At 43.8% G+C, this 20,591-nt stretch overlaps 1 protein-coding gene across 5 annotated transcripts in view; it reads right to left on the minus strand.

The window, feature by feature from the left end:
- The window catches only part of LOC134354999 (choline transporter-like protein 3), a 474,552-nt gene that overhangs the window by 59,932 nt on the left and 394,029 nt on the right, over positions 1-20,591 (minus strand). For all 5 annotated transcript variants that reach the window (XM_063064614.1, XM_063064613.1, XM_063064612.1 and 2 more), the window contains one exon: positions 1,365-1,530. In XM_063064614.1, the coding sequence (XP_062920684.1) occupies positions 1,365-1,530 (166 nt within the window). The remainder of the gene's footprint in view (positions 1-1,364; positions 1,531-20,591) is intronic.

Here is a 20,591-nt window from a genome sequence, read left to right on the forward strand (position 1 = left end):
AGGAAGAGTGAGTAAGGGATTTGAAAGTTGGAGGGGGAGGGGGAGATCCAAAATGATAGGAGAAGACAGGAGGGGGAGGGATAGAGCCAAGAGCTGGACAGGTGATAGGCAAAAGGGGATACGAGAGGATCATGGGACAGGAGGGCCGGGAAGAAAGACAAGGGGGGGGTGACCCAGAGAATGGGCAAGAGGTATATTCAGAGGGACAGAGGGAGAAAAAGGAGAGTGAGAGAAAGAATGTGTGCATAAAAATGAGTAACAGATGGGGTACGGGGGGAGGTGGGGCCTTAGCGGAAGTTAGAGAAGTCAATGTTCACGCCATCAGGTTGGAGGCTACCCAGACGGAATATAAGGTGTTGTTCCTCCAACCTGAGTGTGGCTTCATCTTTACAGTAGAGGAGGCCGTGGATAGACATGTCAGAATGGGAATGGGATGTGGAATTAAAATGTGTGGCCACTGGGAGATCCTGCTTTCTCTGGCGGACAGAGCGTAGATGTTCAGCAAAGCGGTCTCCCAGTCTGCGTCGGGTCTCGCCAATATATAAAAGGCCACATCGGGAGCACCGGACGCAGTATATCACCCCAGTCGACTCACAGGTGAAGTGATGCCTCACCTGGAAGGACTGTTTGGGGCCCTGAATGGTGGTAAGGGAGGAAGTGTAAGGGCATGTGTAGCACTTGTTCCGCTTACAGGGATAAGTGCCAGCAGGGAGATCAGTGGGGAGGGATGGGGGGGACGAATGGACAAGGGAGTTGTGTAGGGAGCGATCCCTGCGGAATGCAGAGAGAGGCGGGGAGGGAAAGATATGCTTAGTGGTGGGATCCCGTTGGAGGTGGCGGAAGTTACGGAGAATAATATGTTGGACCCGGAGGCTGGTGGGGTGGTAGGTGAGGACCAGGGGAACCCTATTCCTAGTGGGGTGGTGGGAGGATGGAGTGAGAGCAGATGTACGTGAAATGGGGGAGATGCCTTTAAGAGCAGAGTTGATAGTTGATAGAGTTGACCAGATCTTTAGTTTTGCTGACTTTGAGGGAAAGAGAATCTTTTCCCCAGTTGGAGATGTCAAACGTGAGGGGACATGCTTTTTAGGTTAGAGGGCGGAAGTCTAATGGCAACGTGAGGAGCAAGTTCTTTTTTTAAAAACACAGAGTGGTAGTTGTTTGGAAAAGGTTACCACGGGTAGTAGTGGAAATAGTGTGGTGGAGATTAAGAGACTTTTAGAGAGTTGCATGATTATGAAGAGAATGGAGGGATACTGATGGCACGCAGGAGGAAGACATTTACTGTAAATTGGCATCAAGACAGCACAACAACCTAGGCCGAATGGCCTATCCAGGGCTGTACAGTTCTACATTCCTCCTACCTGTTAAAGTAACAGCACACCACAGCCCCGGCGATGGTCATCTGCTGACAAGCAAGAATAAACTCGCTGGTCCAGAGCAATCCAATTAAGTGATACCACCACACGTAGCGAATGCCAGACAGTGACCTGTATTCAACCTGGTTATCTGCGGTTACGTAAGCATTACCTAGAAGAGATTTTAAAAAAAAATGTAAAGTACAATGAATTAGAATCTCCAAACAACTGCATTTGAAAATGAGACAAAATAGTAAATGTAAAACAAAATATTTCAAAAATTGATAAGGATACTCAGCTGCAGTCGAAGGTACTTCAGCAAGGCTTGAACTCATTTAAATTCCACATACAAGTATTTACCATTCGCACCATGGGGAAAATGAGAGAGTTGCTAGAAAGTATAACAATCTATTTGCTGTATTTTCCAATATTTTGTAGTAGACAAGCTTGCTCATATTAATAATAGTGAATATCTCTGACTGAGTTAAGCAAACCCCTACAGCACTTGGAAAGCAAGTCGTTTCTTGTGAAGCACATCGGAGTGCCCAAGAAGCAGCTACAGGGCTTTTCATGCAGAATGATGTGGATTCAATGAATACGTCAAAATTGGCAACTGATAGACCTTTTCATAACAGTTCTTTACACAGCAGAAACCCTGACAACTGTTAGGCTGTTCAGCTTCTTTAGCTTTGAACATAAACTATGGATGTACGAGACGCTTGGAGAGAGTAAGAGAAAGATTTGATGGTGGGGGATCGGTGATGAATAAGAATAAATGGGTTATTTGCCGGTTAGGAAGCTGCTTTCATTGTTGGAGCCCCAGCTGCTCACCATCTGTATCAGTGACATGGTAGAGGGAACCAAGTGTAATCTATTCAAATATGTAGATGACACAAAGCTACATGGCAAGGGGTGGAGATATTGGCAGGCGAGGTGAATCGGAAAGGGCTTGGCCGAGGTGTATAAAATCACACAGGGTGATAGGGTGAACGTGCACAGTTTTTCCCAGGGCTGGGCATTCAAGAACTAGTGAGTAAAGGTTTTTAGGGTGAGAGGGGCGGCGCAGTAGTGTAGTAGTTAGCACAACGCTTTACCGTACAGGTGACCCGGGGTTCAATTCCCGCCGCTGAATGTAAGGAGTCTGTACATTCTCCCTGTGACCGCGTGGGTTTCCTCCGGGTGCTCCAGTTCCCTCCCACAGTCCAAAGACGTACTGGTTGGTAGGCTAATTGGTCATTGTAAATTGTCCTGTGATTAGGCTAGGGTCAAAATGGAATATTGCTGGGCAGTGCAGCTCGAAGGGTCTATTCCGCACTGTATCTCAATAAATATTGAGATATTGAGAAATAAATATCTCAATATGAGAATAGGTTGAGTGAACTCGGACTTTTCTCCTTGAAGCGATGGAAGATGAGAGGTGACCTGATAGAGGTGTATAAGATGATGAGAGGCACTGATCGTGTGGATAGTCAGAGGCTTTTTCCCAGGGCTGAAATGGTTGCCACAAGAGGACACAGGTTTAAGGTGCTGGGGAGTAGGTACAGGGGAGATGTCAGGGGTAAGTTTTTTTTAACTCAGAGAGTGGTGAGTGCGTGGAATGGGCTGCCAGCAACGGTGGTGGAGGCGGATACGATAGGGTCTTTTAAGAGATTTTTAGATAGGTACACGGAGCTTAGTAAAATAGAGGTCTATAGGTAAGCCTAGGACATGTTCGGCACAACTCTGTGGGCCGAAGGGCCTGTATTGTGCTGTAGGTTTTCTATGCTTCTATGTTTTCTGAATAAATAAAACAGGAACCTGAGGTGCAACATTTTCCACCAAGAGGATTGTCAGCTTCCAGAACAAGCTGCCAGAAAAAGCGGGTACATTAAAACCAGTTAAAAGGCACTTTGACAGGTACATGGATAGCAAAGGTTTAGAGCAAGGGTTCCCAACCTTTTTGATGCCATGGACCAACACCACTAAGCAAGGTGTCCACGGATCCCAGGCTGGGAAGCCCTGGTCTGGAGAGATATGGGCCAAACACTGGCAACTGGGATTAGCTAAGAAGCTCAGCAGACACTGGAAATCTGAGCAACGCACACAAAATGCTGGAGGAACTCAGCCCTGCTGAAGGGCTTTGGCCCGAAACGTCAATTGTGCTCTTCTCCTAGATGCTGCCTGGCCTGCTGAGTTCCTCCAGCATTTTGCGTGTGTTGCTTAGCTGAGAAGGGAATCTTTGTCAGCGGGGACCAGTTGGGCCAAAGGCCTTTTTACATGCTGTATGATTATATTGAAAATATGGATCATCCATTTTGATGGAAGACAGAGAAATGTGGGTTATTTTACTTTACGATTTAGCGCAGAGTGTTCCCTTTTGAGCCACACTACCCCAGCAACCCCCGACAAACCCGATTAACCCTAGCCTAATCACGGGACAATTTACAATGACCAATTAGCCTACCCGCTATGTCTTTGGACTGTGGGAGGAAATCAGAGCACCCGGGGAAAACCCACGTATTCCACGGGTGTAGGAGCCGTGTATTCTATGTTGCGTGTTTATTATGTGTACTATAGCAACTAGTCACATTAGTGGGGGCATGGTAAAAGCAAAGGGAATAAATTATGTATTCATGCTTATTTCAGGGCAGTTTGTAGCTTGGGACCGCTGAGGTCATACTTTTGCCGACCGCTGAGATAATGCTCAATAATGCTTAATTGTATGTTTGCTAATTGCTAATAAGATATATAAAGGGTCAGAATAGGGAATGGAGAATCAGAATAAGGGACTTGACTCTTTGGATTATTCCTTGGAGCTGTGGGCGTGTCAGGCAGGTATAACATCTCCATCTGGGGTTGTAGGCAGGTGGCAATTGTTTTGATTTTGGATCAATTTTGCCGCTATAATACGGAAGGTGTACAGACCCCTTACCGATGGCGCTGGAATTGAACCTGCGCACGCTGGAACGCCACGAGCTGTAATAGTGTCACGCTAAACGCTGGGCTACCGTAGCACCCAAACTGTTCGGTGTGGATTACCTTTAAACATTGAAGAACTTAAAAATGTTGATGTTTAAGAGAGATCCAGACTCTGTTCTGAGAATCACTAGAAGTTAATATGCAGGTGTAGCACATAGCTAGGAAGGCAAATGGTATTATGGCCTTTGGGATTAGAGTGGAACAGAAAAGACATCTTATACCAATTAAACAAGGCTCTGATGAGACCACATCTGGAATACTGTGTGCTGGTTTGGTCCTCCTTTTTGAAGGATCTACTTGCAGTAGAGGGTTCACCAAAGGTTCACCAGAACAATTCTTGGAACGGTGGGTGAGAAGAATTTTCTTCACCAAGAGAGTAGCAAACCTGAACCTCTCCAGAGATGGACAGATGGCATCAGTATATTCAAGACAGAGATTAATAGAGGAAGGAGGTGTGCTATTATGTGTGTACATAATAAAGAACTTCAGTTCTCAGTGTGCAACGCTGGAAACTGGGACATGATCTCCTCCTGTGTTGGCAGTTTAAAATGTTCTCTCTTGAAGACTATATTGAGATCCCTTGGGTCTAGACATCCCCAAAATGCTCCACTTTTCTTTTGCACAGTGACCAGAGAGCTCACCCAATCTGGTGGTTCTTCGATTTTCTGCGTGACATTTATCCGTTCCATGCATGCTAGTTCTTGTTTGAGTTTGTATCTAAGTGCAAACAGAACTTACTGCACGCATAGACTACTGGAGAAACTGTCTCATCTACATGAATTTTGCATACACCAGTTAAGCATCCAAGCCCCTCAAAGTCATCTGCATACTCTTCTGTAAGTGAATTGTGGTTATCTTTAGTCTGTGAAGCCACTATGGAAACTCTTTCCACCAGGTTGAGCCTTTCAGATTTAGTCAGACCTAATAATGGCTGTATTCTTTTTCCAACAATCAGTAGTTGTGCCTTTAGGTGCTCCCCCTTGTGCTTGAAGGTGATGATACAGCCCCCACCCCCCATACTGGAACGTTCTCTCTAGTATAGCCTGTCACTTTTAACTTCACTGGGTAAATCTTGCTTTTTACTTTGAGAGTCTTGTAATCATCCATAGACAACAGATTCACCTGGGCACAGTGGTTAGCAGCACAGGGGCACCTCAGGGGATTGTCCTGTCCCCCTTCCTGTTCACCGTCTACACTTCGGACTTCAGATACAACTTGGAGTCCTTCCACCCGCAGAAGTTTTTGGACCATTTAGCAGTTGTGGACTGTATGAGCCAGGGTCAAGAGGGTGAGTACAGAAGAGTGGTGGACAGCTTGGTTGAGTGGCGTGGGCTGAATCACCTGCAGCTCAACATCACTAAGACAAAGGAGTTGGTGGTGGACTTTAGCAAGGTGAAAACACCCGGCATTCCCATTTCCATCAAGGAAACGGACGTGGAAGTCGTCCGGGACTACAAATACTTGGGAACTGACCCGGACAATAAACTGGACTGAAAACACAGGGGCTCTGTTCAAAAAGGGACAGAGCAGACTGTACTCCCTGAGGAGGCTCTGGTCACTCAAAGTCTGCAGTGCTATGCTGCAGATGTTCTACGACTCAGTGGTGGCCAGCATTCTATTCTATGCTGTGGTCCATTGGAGCAGCAGGGTGAGAGCAGCTGATGCCAAGAGGATCGATAAGCTCATCAGGAGGGCTGGTTCTGTTCTGGGGGTGGGACTGGATTCCCTGTAGGTTGTGTCTGAGAGGAGGATGCTGGAGAAGGTACAGAGCCTTATGGACAATCCTTCTCACCCCCTCCATGGCATACTGGACAAACAGAGGAGCATCTTTAGTAACTGACTGATTCCACCGAGGGGCACCACTGAACGCTACTGGAGATCCTTTCTCCCTGTGGCTATAAGACTCCACAACTCCTCCTCATTAAGTATATGGCTTCATTGCATAACTGCATTTTGCACTATTACTTTTTAATGCATATTTTGTATTCTTTTTTGTACAATGCTTACATTTGGTATTTTAAAGTATATATTTCTGACTGAGCAACCTTGCAACAATAATTTCCAAGATAAATAAAGTTTTATCTTATCTTATGATGGATGACATCAGTGTTTGGGGGTCCACCAAGGAATAACATGATGCATGAGTGTGACAAGTGCTTGACGTGACATGGAACGTCAATTTGAAATTAAATAATGAGAAATGTGAGTTTGGTGTTAAGACACTGACTTTTATAGGAGATGTCATACCAGAAGAGAGAGTGAGACCCAAGAAAGACATCAGCCATTGAGAACATGGAGAGGCCCCAAAATAAAGAGGGGGTGAGACGTTTCCTGGGGAGGATGATGTACCTGGCCAAGTTCATCACTCGACTATCTGCTGTGTCAGCACCACTTAAGTCACTCGTCGAGCAGCAAAATGGGTCGATTTGGTCTCATGAGCAAGAAAAGTGCTCCCAGAGGCTGAAAAGGAAGCTAACTGAAGAGATCTTGCTGAAGTTATATAATCCAGACGGGTGTACTAGAACCTTGTCTGATGTGTCCTGGCACAGCCTTGGAGCAGTACTGTTACAGCAGGATGATGAGACATGGCATCGGGGTTTTAACATGTACGGAAGCCAATTACGCACAGATAGAGGAAGAGTTTCTCACCAGCACATATGCATGCAAACAATCCCATCAGTATATCTTTGGACAAGCTTCGAAATGAAGACAGACCATAAACCACGAGTCTCAATTATGTCCAAACCACTGAATACCTGTCCCATGATGACACAGCACATGTGGACAAGGCTGCAGAAATACGACGTGAAGATGATCTACACACCAGGAAAATATACATCTGCTGCTAATGGGTTCTCTCGATCAGTCAACAAGAAAGAAAAGAGTGACCAAGAGATTACACTGATATACAGGCCTAGGTTCACATGATTGTAACTTCTATTCCTGTATCTCCTGATAGAATAGAGAAGGTTAGGACAGCAGCAGGGACAGATGAATCAATAAAAGTACTCAAAGAGGCAATACAGAAAGGATAGCCAGCAACTAAGAACAGCTGCCCAATGTGTTTTCTGGAGTACTGGGCAGGCAGAGCTGAACTGCCAATAGTGGAAGATATGGTCTTTGGAGGGAAAAGGTTTGTGATACACAAGGAATTTCCCCAGATTCATGAAGGGCATCTTGGTGAAGAGAAATGTAAACAAAGAGTTCGTGAAGTGATGTTCTGGCCAAGAATGAACCAAGACATCAGCCAGACCACTGCTTCATGTGAAATATGCCTTACCTAGACTAAAGTGGCAAGTAGAACCACTTACACCACACCTGTACCAGACAGGCTGTACGTCAAAATTAGAGTGGATTTGTTTGATTGTAATGGGTAGAGTCACATTGTTGTAACTGACTACTTTTTCCCTTTACCCACTCCAATCAACATCCAGCAAAGTAGTCATTACCTTCCTGAAAGCTGTGTTTGTGAGGCATGCAGTTGCACGTAAAGTGAGATCAGACAATTTTCGAGCTGTGAGTTTGAGTCCTTTGCCAACGATTGGGGGTTTCAACATACAACTTCAAGCTCACTTCACGCAAAATCTAATGGCCTAGCAGAGTGTCCAGTCAAGATAGGGAAGGGCCTCATGATAGAAGGCGCAAGATGAACAAGAGGATTTCCACAAAAGTCTGATGTTTACAGAAGTGCACCACTGCAGAATAGCCTTTCATCAGCCCAAATTCTGATGGGATGATACATACACACTAACCTTCCGGTCCACGAAAACTCATTGACACCTAAAGGATCACACAAGGTCAAATTGGCTAAGGAGAAAGGGAAAGAAAAACAGAAATGGTATCACGACAAGTCTGTGAAAGGCCTACCAGTCCTGAAATCTGGAGATCAAGTGTGAATCCAAGATCATGATTCTGGCACATAGTCCACGTAAGAATATGTGCAAGAGAAAATTGCTCCACATTCCTACCAGATTCAGATGGAGGGTGGAACAACTTTGAGAAGAAACTGTGTGGATCTATAACCATAAGCTCCAACTCAGAGCTGTGACACATCACCTGTCCGTCCACCAAAGGGGCCAGCAGGTGGGATAAATGAACTCATTGTTCAGAGTTCTCAAAAAGACACTAATATTAACACAGAAAGTGAAAGAAATACATTTGTAGAGACAAAAAGTAAAACAAAAAGGATCATCAAGCCACCTTAGAGACTGACTGAGAGTTGATAAGTGAATGTTCTGTATTCGCTTATTACAATTGAAGTTAATGTAAATACCTTTGTTGGAAAGCATGATTGTGTTTTGCAGGTTTATGAGGACATACTATTTGTGTTTGTTTTCTTTAAAGGGGGAAGATGTGTTATCATGTATGCAATGCAGCTTGTTCACCCAGAACTGGAGGTGATGTTGGTGAACTGGTAGCATGCACTCAAGTGTGGAGCTAAAGCCATTATGACTGTTAATAAATGTGCTAGTGTTTGAAAATCCACGCAAAGTTTGTCTTTTATCAAGAACAAACATAATAGATGGAGAGGCAGGGAGGAAGACACAGGGAGGGGAGGGAGAGGAAGAGGGGAGAAAGAGTATGAAAGAGAGGAGGAGATAATAGACAAAGATAGTGTACAAACAAGTGATATGGGGCAGATAGGAATAATGTGGTCAACTTTGCAAGACGTATTGAGAGGAGAGAGAACTGACATTTATTTTACTTCCACTCATGCCCAATTATATTGAAAATAAGTCCAACGTAATTAGGCATGAACAGAATTAAAATTATCAGGTAAGGTTTGAAATTGCTGGCAGTTCTAACACATCAGTTTATAGTAATTTTTCTAACGGGCTGGAAGAATCTTTTGTATGGATCTGTTAACATCAGCACTTACAGATTCTGACAGGCTGCACAAGAGCGCCATCTGGTGGACTCAGGCACAGACCACTGTTACTAAGTCCCAGGGACATTTTTCAGTGCCAACTCAAGTCATTTGCCCGAGTTATCAAATGTGGAGGGAATGGGAATGCCTTTCAGTTACAGTCAGTATGCAACACAAATCCAAACTTCCTTAAAATTATAGCTATAACTAGCAATAATACTGGTGCACCTCAAGGATGTGTGCTTAGCCCATTGCCCTACTCTCTCTATCTGGGGCGAGGCACTGCTCAAACACCATCTATAAATTTGCTGATGACACAACTATTGGTTGCAGAATTTCCAATGGTGACAAGAAAGCATAAAGGAGTGAGATAGCTCAGCTGGTTGAAGAGTGTTGTAGTAACAACCTTGCACCCAACGTCAATAAGACCAAGGAATTGATTGTGGAAGGGGGAGTTGAGGGAACACACACCAGTCCTCATTGATGGATCAGAAATGGACAGCGTGAGCAGTTTCAAGTTCCTGGGTGCCAACATTTGTGAAGACCTGTCCCGGGTACAACATATTGATGCAATTACAAAGAAGGCAGGACAGCAGCAACATTTCATCAGGAGTTTGCAGAGACTCGGTACGTCACCAAAGACTCGCGCACACTTCTACAGGTTGCATCACTGTCTGGTATTGTGGCTGTAGGATAGCTGGAGCTGGGAGCTGAAGGTCCAAGGTTACACATTGTAAAGGATGGATAGGAAGGTAGGCAGAAGGGCTCTGCTGGGACAGAATGGCATCAAATCATTAGAAAGATGTGACATAAGACTGGAAAATGCTGAAACCTTGTTGGCTGAGTTAAGAAAGTGCACAGGTAAAAGGACCCTGATGGCAGTTATATTCAGACCTCAAAATATTAGCTGGGATGTGCACTACAGATTACAATGGGAAATAAAAAAGGGCAATGTTATGATAGTCATGGGAGATTTTAACATGCAGGTGATTGGGAAAATCAGGTTGGTAATGGATCTCAGGAGAGTGAATTTGTTGAACGCCTACCTTTTTAGAGCAGTTTGTCATTGAGCCTTCTAGGGGATCAGTAATAATGGATTGGGTGTTATGTAATGAACTAGAGGCGATTAGGGAGCTTAAGGTAAAGGAACCCCAAGGAGGCTATATGATTGAGTTCAACTTGAAATTTGACAGGGAGAAAGTAAAGTCTGACACAGCAGTGTATCAGTGGAGGAAAAGAAATTACAGTGGTATGAGAGAGGAGTTGGCCAAAGTAAATTGGAAGGAGATGCTGGCAGGGATGACATCAGAGCAGCAATGGCTTGAGTTTCTGGGAAAAATGAGGAAGGTGCAGGATTAATGTGTTCCAAAAACAAAGAAATACTCAAATGGCTAAACAGTACAAGATTGCTATTGCAACACCACTCAACTGGCTGATCTATCTTGCTCCTGTATGCCTTCTTGTTACCATTGGAAATTCTGCAAACAATAGTTGCGTCATCAGCAAATTTATAAATTTGAGCTGTGCCTAGCCACACATAGAAAGAGTAGAACAGTGGCCTAGGCACGCATCCTTGAGGTGCACCAGTATTATTGCTAGTTGTAGCTATTACTCTAAGGAAGTTTGGATTTGTGTTGCATACTGACTATAACTAAAGGCATTCCCATTCCCTTCACATTTGATAACTCAGGCAAATGAGTTGTGTTAGCATTGAAAAATGTCCTTGAACTTTCTGCATCTCTGTTTTAAATGGATGCCCCTCTATCCTGAGGCAGTGCCTTTTTGTCCTAGACTCCACTACCATGGGAAACTTCCTTTCCAGATCTACTCTGTCTAGGCCATTCAACATTTGAAAGGTTTCAATGAGATCCCCCCATCCTTCTAAATTCCAGTGAGTACAGACCCCGGGCCATCAAATGTTCCTTGTATAAAAACCCTTTTATTCACGGAATCATCCTTGTGAACCTCCTCTGAACACTGTCCAATGCCAGCACGTCTTTTCTTAGATGAGGAGCCTCTCTGCCAAAACTCCTCAGGATCTTCTCCAAGTCAATTAAGTCACCTCTCACACTTTTAAGCTCCAATAAATAACATCCAACTTTTCCTCATAAGGCAAGCCACCCATTTCAAACATTAGTAGGCAGTCCCTGAACTGCTTTCAATTCACTAATATTCTTTTTAAAATAAGAAAACCAATCCCATGCTCAATACTATACATGTGGTCTCTCCAGTGGCCTGTATAAATAAATACAGAAGCGCAGTGGTTCGCGTTACACTTTACCACCCCAGCCGTAAGATCGGGATGGAATGCCCACTGTTGTCTGTAAGGAGCTTGAACGTTCTTCCCAGGACCATGCTGGTTCCCTTCCAGTGTTCCGGTTTTCTTCCACACTCTGAAGATGTTGAAGTTAGGTTGTGGGCATATATGTTGTGGGCATGCTATGTTGGCCCCTGGTGCACGGCGATACATGCGGGCTACTTGCTGTACATCCTTGACACAAACGACACATTTCACCGTATGTTTTGGTGTACATGTGACAAATAGTTAATCTTTATCTTTAACCACAACTTCCCTACTTTCACATTCAGTACCAATAAGCTGAAAACTGTTAATTTTCCTGATTACCCACATTAATTGTTTTCAGGTGATGCAGCAGGACACTGAATCTCAGAGCTCTAAACTAGATACGATGCTTTCTTTTGTCAAAATAGACTTGTATGGAAAACTCTCACACAATGCTTCGCAAGACATTTATCAAATAAGACTTGCAACTGAATCAGAAAAAGTAACACATCCCTGGACACACTAGATCACAGTCAAAGTCAAGTTCATTGTCAAGTGTACAAGTACGCATATGCACAGGTGCAATGAGAAACTTACTTGCAGCAGCATCACAGGTACATTTTTTTTCCGATGGGAGTCATTAATTGGAGTATTGTGCAGATGCAACAGGAGCGTTCCCATGCAAGTCCGTCAAAGAGCTTTTAAAAACCCAGTCTCTACAAAAGAGAGGTACCGCCTAGCGGAGCGGTCGTCGTCAGAGTGGTCATTGTCAGATGGTAAGGCATTGGCTCAACAGGTAAGTTAATTCCTTATTTCTTGTTTAACTCCAGAGAGAATAGGGGGTATGTCTACAGAGCCAGTGTTCTGTTCTGGGTGTCAGATGTGGGATTTCCAGGAGACTCCCAGCCTCACCGCTAGACACATCTGCACCAGGTTCATTGAGATGCAGCTCCTTAGAGACCGTGTTAGTGAACTGGAGCTGCAGCTCGATGACCTTCGGCCTGTAGGGAAAGCGAAACAGCGATAGACAGGAGCTACAGGGAGGTAGTCACCCCAAGGCTACTTGGGACAGGAGAACTGTCAAGAGAGTGAAGGGAGAACGCCAGATAGTGGAGAGCACCCCTGTGGCTGTCCTTCTCAACAATAAGTACTCCATTTTGAATACTGTTGGGGGAAGCAACAGTGTCCATACCACTGGCACAGAGTCTGGCCCTGTGGCTTGGAAGGGTAGGGAACTGAAGGGGATGGCAGCAATAACAGGGTACTCTATAGTCAGGGGGACAGATAGGCGATTTTATAGACATGAAAAGGAATACAGAAGGTAGTTTGCCTCCCAAGGATCAGGGTTCGAGATGTTCTGGACGCGTCCACAATATCCTGAAAAGAGAAGGTGAGCAGTCAGAAGTCGTGGTACATATTGGTACCAATGACGTGGGAAGGAAAAAGGAGGAGGTCCTGAAAAAAGAACACAGGGAGTTAGAAAGGAAGCTGAGGATCAGGACCTCAAAGGCAGTAATCTTGGGATTGCTGCCTGTGTCACGATACAGTGAGGATAGGATTAGAATAAAGTAGCAGATAAATGCTTGGCTGAAGAATTGGAGCAGCGGGCAGGGATTCAGATTTCTGGATAATTGGGACCTCTTCTGGGCCAGGTGGGACCTGTACAAAAGGGACAGGTTGCATTTGAATCCAAGGGGGACCAATATTCTTGTGGGCAGATTTACTAGAGCTGTTGGGAGTGGTTTAACCTAATATGGCAGGGGGATGGGAACCAGTATGATAGAGCTGAGGTTGAGCCAGCAGGTTTACAAGTAGATGACTGGTGTAACATGAACTTAAGGAAGGACAAGCCAATGATTGGGTACAAATGCAGACAGAGCAAAGGGTTAAAGGATATACTCTGTATTGAAAGGACAGGCAGGAAGGCATAGGTGGTGGTGTGGCTCTGTTGCTCAGAGATGGAATTACATACTTAGAAGAGGTGACATAGGGTCAGAGAATGTTGAATCTCTGTGGGTGAAGTTAAGAAACTGCAAGGGTAAAAAAAACATTATGGGAATCGTATATAGGCCTCAAAATAGTAGCCAAGATATAGAGGCAAAATTGCAAAGGGAGCTTGAAAAGGCATGCAATAAGGGCAATGACAGAATTGTAATAGGGGATTTCAATGTGCAAGGGGATTGGGAAAATCAGGTTGCTGTTGGATCACAAGAGAGGGAATTTATTGAGTGCCTGCAAGATGGATTTTTAGAGCAGCTTGTGCTTGAGCCTATTTGGGGAAAAGCTATCTTAGATTGGATGTTGTGTAATAACCCAGCTCTTATTAGAGGGTTTAATGTAAAGGAACCCTTAGGAGGCAGTGATCATAAAATGATTGAATTCATACTACAATTTGAGAGGGAGAAGCATAAGTCACATGTATCAGTATTGCAATAGAATAAAAGGAATTATAGAGACACGAGACAGGAGCTTGCACAGGCGGATTGGAGAAGGATACTGGCGGGGATGATGGCAGAGCAGAGATGGCTGAAGTTTCTGGGAATAGTTCACAAGGGTATATATGTCCCACAGAGGAAGAAGTTCTCAAATGGCAGGGCAAGGTAACCATGGCTGACAAAGGAAGTTAAGGACTGCTTAAAAGCCAAGAAAAGGGTATATAAGGTAGCAAAAGTGAGTGGGAACTTGGATGATTGGGATGCTTTTCAAATCCAACAAAAGGCAACTAAAAAAGCTATAATAAGTAAAAAGATGAAATATGATGGCAGACTAGCCAATAATATAAAGCAGGATACCAAAAGTTTTTTTTCAGTTATACAAAGAGTAAAAGGGAGGTGAGAATAAATATTGGACCATTGGAAAATGATGCTGGTGAGGTAGTAATGGGGGACAAAGAAATGGCAAATAAACTTTGCATCTGTCTTTACCGTGGAAGACACTAGCAGTGTGCCAAGATCCGTGAATGTCAAGAAGCAGGAGTGAGTGTCATTGCTATTACAAAGAAAAAAGTGCTACGCAAACTCAAAGGTCTTAAGGTGGATAAGTCACCTGGACCAGATGGACTGCATCCCAGAGTCTTGAGAGAGGTTGCTGAAGTGATAATGGATCTTTCAAGAATCAGTTGATTCTGGCATGGTCCCAGAGAACTAGAAGATTGCAAATGTTACTCCACTCTTTAAGAAGGGAGGAAGGCAAAATAAAGGAAATTATAGGCCAGTTAGCCTAACCTCAGTGGTTGGGAATATGTTGGAGTCTATTATTAAGGATGAGGTTTCAAGGTACTTGGAGAGTAATGATAAAATAAGTCAAAGTCAGCATAGCTTCTATCAAGAGAAATCTTGTCTGACAAATCTGTTATAGTTCTTCGAGGAAATAATAAGCAGGATGCGCAAAGCAGAGGCAGTTGATGCCATTTACTTGGATTTTCAGAAGACATTTGATAAGGTGCCACACATGAGGCTGCTTAACAAGATAAAATCCTATGGTATTACAGGAAAGAAATGGCTGACAGACAGGAGGCAGTGTGTCGGAATAAAAAGGACATTTTCTGGTTGGCTGCTAGTGACTAGTGGTGTTCCTCAGGGGTCAGTATTGGGACCGCTACTTATCACATTGTTTGTCAATGATTTAGATAATGGAATTAGATTAGATTAGATTCAACTTTATTGTCATTGTGCCGAGTACAGCTACAAAACCAATGAAATGCAATTAGCATCTGACCAGAAGTGCAAAAGAATAGTATTATTTACAAAATAACTGGGAATAAAAAGTAAGTGCTACAGCACACAAATATAAATGTATTGAGACAGCACAATATGGGTGCAATACAGCTTAGTGCTGTGATATGAGGTTCAGCAGGGTCACAGTCTCAGGGAAGAGGCTCTTCCTGAGCCTGCTGGTGCGGCAGCGGAGGCTCCTGTAGCGCCTACCAGCTGGGAGGAGAGTAAAAAGTCCATGGTTAGGGTGAGATGCATCCTTGATAATGCTTTTCACCCTGCCCAGGCAGCGTTTATGGTAGATGTTCTTAATGGTGGGCAATTGGGTGTCGATAATCCGCTGGGCAGTTTTCACCACAAGCTGGAGTGCTTTGCAGTCTGATATGGGACAATTGCCATACCACACTGAGAAATTATAGGTCAGATCCCACATGGAGTACTGTGTTCAGTTCTGGTCACCTCACTACAGAATGAAGGTGGATACTATAGAGAGTGCAGAGGAGATTTACAAGATGTTGCCTGGATTTTAGGGCATACCTTATCAGAATAAGTTGAGTGCAATTGGCCTTTTCTCCCTGAAGCAACAAGGGATGAGAGATGACCTGATAGAGGTGTATAAGGTGATGAGGGGCATTGATCATGTGGATAGCCAGAGGATTTTTCCCAGGACTGAAATAGTTAACACAAGGGGGCATTGTTTTAAGGTGCTTGGAAATAGGTACTGAGGGGATGTCAGGGGTAAGTTTTTCACACAGAGAGTGGTGGGTGCGTGGAATACACTACTGGCGACGGTGATGGAAGTGGTTACAATAGGGTCTATTAAGAGCCTCTTAGATAGGTACATGGAGCTTAGAAAAATAGAGGGCTATGCACTAGGGAAATTCTAGGCAGTTTCTATAGTAGGTTACATGGTTGGCACAACATTGTGGGCCAAAGAGCCTGTAATGTGCTGTAAATTTCTATATGTTATGTTCTATGCTATGAAGATAGGTGGAGGGGTAGGTAGTGCTGAGGAAGCAATGTGATTACAGCAGGACTTAGACAAATTGGAAGAATGGGCAAAAAATTGGCAGATGGAATACAGTATTGGGAAATGTGTGATAATGCATTTTGGTAAAAGGAACAATAGCACGGATTATTGTCTAAATGGGGAGAAGGTTCAACCATCAGAGGTGCAGAAGGACTTAGGAGTCCTTGTGCAAGACTCCCAGAAGGTTAATTTACAGGTTGAGTCTGTGGTAAAGAAGGAAAATGCAATGTTGACATTTATTTCAAGGGGGATAGAATATAAAAGCAAAGAGATAATGCTGAGGCTTTATAAGATATTAGTCAGGCTGCACTTGGAGTATTGTCAACAGTTTTGGGCCCCATATCTCAGAAAGGACATGCTGTCATTTGAGTCCAGAGGAAGTCCACGAGGATGATTATGGGAATGAAGGGGTTAACATATGAGGAGCTTTTGGGAGCTTTGGGTCTATACTCACTGGAATTTAGAAGAATACGGGGGGATTTTATTGAAACTTACCAAATGTTGAAAGGACTAGATAGGGTGGATTTGGAGAGGACGTTTCTTTTGGTGGGGGTCTCCAGAACTAGAGGGCACAGCCTCAAAAATGAGGGGCAATCCTTTAAAACAGAGGTAAGGAGAAATTTTTGTAGCCAGAGAGTAGTGAATCTGTGCAATGTTCTACCACAGGTTGCGGTGGAGGCCAAGTCTGTGTGTATATTTAAGGCGGAAGTTGATAGTTTCCTGATTGGTCGGGGCATCAAAGGATATGGTGAGAGGGGTTGAGTGGGATCTGGGATGAGCTACAATGGAATGGTGGAGCAGACTCAATGGGCTGAATGGCCTAATTCTGCTCCAATGTCTTATGGTCTTATATAGCTTCAGATAAGCTGCATTCTCAAAAAAAGCCAAATTATACATTTGTTTTACAAGAAAGAACAATCACAATAAAAAAAACCCATGTCCGTTGTAGTACCAGTAGTGTTTCAGCCAGTAACATCTTTAGTACCTCAGTCAGTACAACTCCAATAATTCCAATGCCACATTTAAGTTTGCTGACAACACCACAGTTGTAGGTCAAATCAAAAGTGATGTCGAGTCAGCATATTCGAGGGAGCGTGAAAGTCTGGTTGAATGGTGCCACAACAACAACCTCTTGTTCAATGTCAGCAGAGCTGAAGAACTAATTGTTGACCACGGGAAGAAGAAACAAGTGGTATATGAGCCAGTCCTCATCAGAAAGTCGGAGATGAAGAGGGTCAGTAACTTTAAATTCCTTGCTGTCCATATCAGAGGATCTGTCCTGTGACTAGCATACAAGTGTCATCACAAAGAAGGCGTGAGGGGACCTCTGCTTTCTTAGAAGTTTGTGTAGATTTGACATGTCATCTAAAGCTTTAACAAACTTCTATAATGGAGAGTATACTGACTGATTGCATCATAGTTCATAGTCTGGTATGGAAACATCAATGCCCAGTAATGGAAAAGTCAATAAAATGTGGCAGATAGAGCCCAGTCCATCTCAGACAAAGTTGTCCCACCATTGAGCACATCTACAGAGGAGTATCTTTGTGCACGTTGGTAGAAGGAACAAAGGAGCACTGTCACAAGAGAGCAACATCCGTCAACAAGGACTCCACTATCGAGGCCATGCTCTCTTCTCACTGCTGCCATCGGGCAGGAGGTACAGGATCCTAACGTCCTACACCTCCCGGTACCGGAACAGTTATTAGCCAACAACCATCAGGCTCCTGAACCAACGTGGATTACCTCACGCACCTCAACACAGAGCTAACTCCACAACCTCTGGACTCAATTTCACTCTACAACTCATGTTCTCAGTATTATTTATGTATTACTTCTTTATTATTTGCACAGTTTGTCTTGTTTTGCACATTACCTGTTTTTCAGTCTTTGTTATTTTTAGTCTTTCATAAATGCTATTGTATTTCCTTATTTTCCTGTAAATGCTTGCAATGATTTGTATCTTAAGGTAGTATATGATGACATATACAAACTTTGATAATAAATTTACTTTGACTTTGACAAACAGGCCAAGGTGAGTTTCTGAAACTCCTTTGGATCAGAGAAGAGCAAAGGGCAAGAGGTGGCCTTTTCACCAAATCACCAGGACCAGAAGGTCTACTCTGCAAGGTTCTGAAAGAGGTAGCTAAAGACATTGTTGAGGCATTAGTAATGATCTTTCAAGAATCACCGGATTCTGGAATGGCTCTGGAGGACTGGACTGGAAGATTGCAAATGTCACTCCACTATTTAAGAAGGAAAAGAGGCAGAAGAAAGGAAATTATAAGCAAGTCAGCCTGACTTCAGAGGTTGGGAAGATGTCAGAGTACATTATTAAGGATGAAGTTTCGGGTACTTGGAGACACAAAGTCAGCCTGGTTTCCTTAAGGGGAAATCTTGCCTGACAACTCTGCTGGAATTCTTTGAGGAAATAACAGGGGGGAGACTCAATGGATGTTATTTACTTGGATTTTCAGAAGGCCTTTGACAAGATGCCAACATGAGCCGGTTTATCAGGATAAGAGCTCATGGTATGACAGGAAAGGTATTAACATGGACAGAAGATTGGCTGACTGGAAGCAGGCAAATTGTGGAAATAAAGGTGGCCTTTTTCTGATTGGCTGTCGGTAACTAGTGGTGTTCCGAGGGGGTCGCTGTTGGTTCTGCTTCTTTTCATGTTGTATGTCAAGGATTTGTATGACAGAATTGATGGCTTCGTGGCTAAGTTTGCTGACGATACAAGGATAGGTGGAGAGGCAGGTTGTGTTGAGGAAGCAGGGAGTCTGCTGAAGGACTCAGACTCGGAGAATGGCCAAAGAAAGGTCAGGTGGAAGATGGTGTAGAGACGAGTATCTTTGTGCACGTTGGTAGAAGGAATAAAGGAGTAGAATGTTTTCTAAGCAGGGAGATAATTCAAAAATTAGAGGTGCAAAGGAACTTGGACTCCTTGTGCAGGTTGAATTGATGGTAAGGAAGGCAAATGCAATGTTAGCATTCATTTTCAGAGGACTAGAACATTAAAGCAAGGATGTAATGCTGAAGCTTTCTACGGCAGTGGTCACACTGCACTTGGAGTATTGTGAGCAGTTATGGACTCCTTATCTAAGAAAGGAGATGCTGGTATTGGAGGGGGTCCAGAGGACAGTCACACAAATGATTTCCAGGAGAGAAAGTATTAACACATGAGGTGCATTTGATGGCTCTGGACCTGCACTGGCTGGGGTTCAGAAGAACGAGGGGGGGATCTCAGTGAAACCCATCGGATATTGAAAGGCCTAGATAGAGTGGATGTGAAGAGGATGTTTCAGTGTGTGAGTTTTGGACCAGAGGGCACAGCTCAGAATAGAGGAACATCCCTTTGGAATAGAGATGAGGAGGAATTTCTAGAAGCAGATGGTAGTGAATCGATAGAATTCATTGCCACAGACAGCCACAGAGGCCAAGTCACTGAGTAAATTTAAAGTGGAGCTTGACAAGTTCTTGATTAGTCAAGGTGTTAAAGGTTACGGGGAGAAGGCAGGTTGAGAGAGATAGTAAATTAACTGTGATGGAATGGTGGAGCAGATGCGCTGAGCCGAACAGCCTAATTCTGACAGAACATTGCTCTGTGCTTCAGGTTCTAGTTGCGTCAAGTATTTTCCCTCAAACTCCTTTTCCCCAACCTCACCATTTTCACCCCAATCCAAGCACCACCTCAGTTAATATTATAGAAGCTGGGGCCCTTATTTTAATCGTTACTAAGGTGTACAAGTTACCCAGCTAACCTTATAAATCCCAAATATTAATTTAATAATGTACTGTGTGAAAGAACTGCATCTGTGTAACAGATAAACAATCGCAAGATATTTTAAAATTGTATTATCACCGTCAACTATAATGACATTTATTTGAAGTGACGATAATGGTCTGAAACAATGGGATTTTCTTACAGTTTCTGGCTTACTGAAATCAGCCCCTTGGCCCCAAGCCTGTGAACATACCACCTACTGTAGCAGCACAACTTTATTCGAATTCCCATGTCATTTGTGTCTTGAGAGAGAGCCAAATTTGAAATTCAGTCAGTGTGCACTGTGACAGCACAGCCATTCGAAAATGGTTTTGGCTTGCTCAAGTGCCTCCCACATACAACCCTTTCAGAGAACTGGCAATGGAGTCTCATCTGGATTCAAAACAGTTCACGTCCTCGAGTGACCCAATCCTCATTACAAGCAATTTCACGACTGAGTTTTAGTCTTTTGAACTATAGTTAGAGTCTGATACTTAAGTGAACAGTTTTGGGCCTCCTATTCAGGAAACGTTGTGCTGGCATTGGAGAGGGTCCAGAGGAGTTTCACAAGAATGATCCTGGGAATGTATGTGGAGCGTCTGATGGCTCTGGGTC

The sequence above is a fragment of the Mobula hypostoma genome, chromosome 12 (assembly GCF_963921235.1).
Source record: "Mobula hypostoma chromosome 12, sMobHyp1.1, whole genome shotgun sequence".
NCBI lineage: Eukaryota > Metazoa > Chordata > Chondrichthyes > Myliobatiformes > Myliobatidae > Mobula > Mobula hypostoma.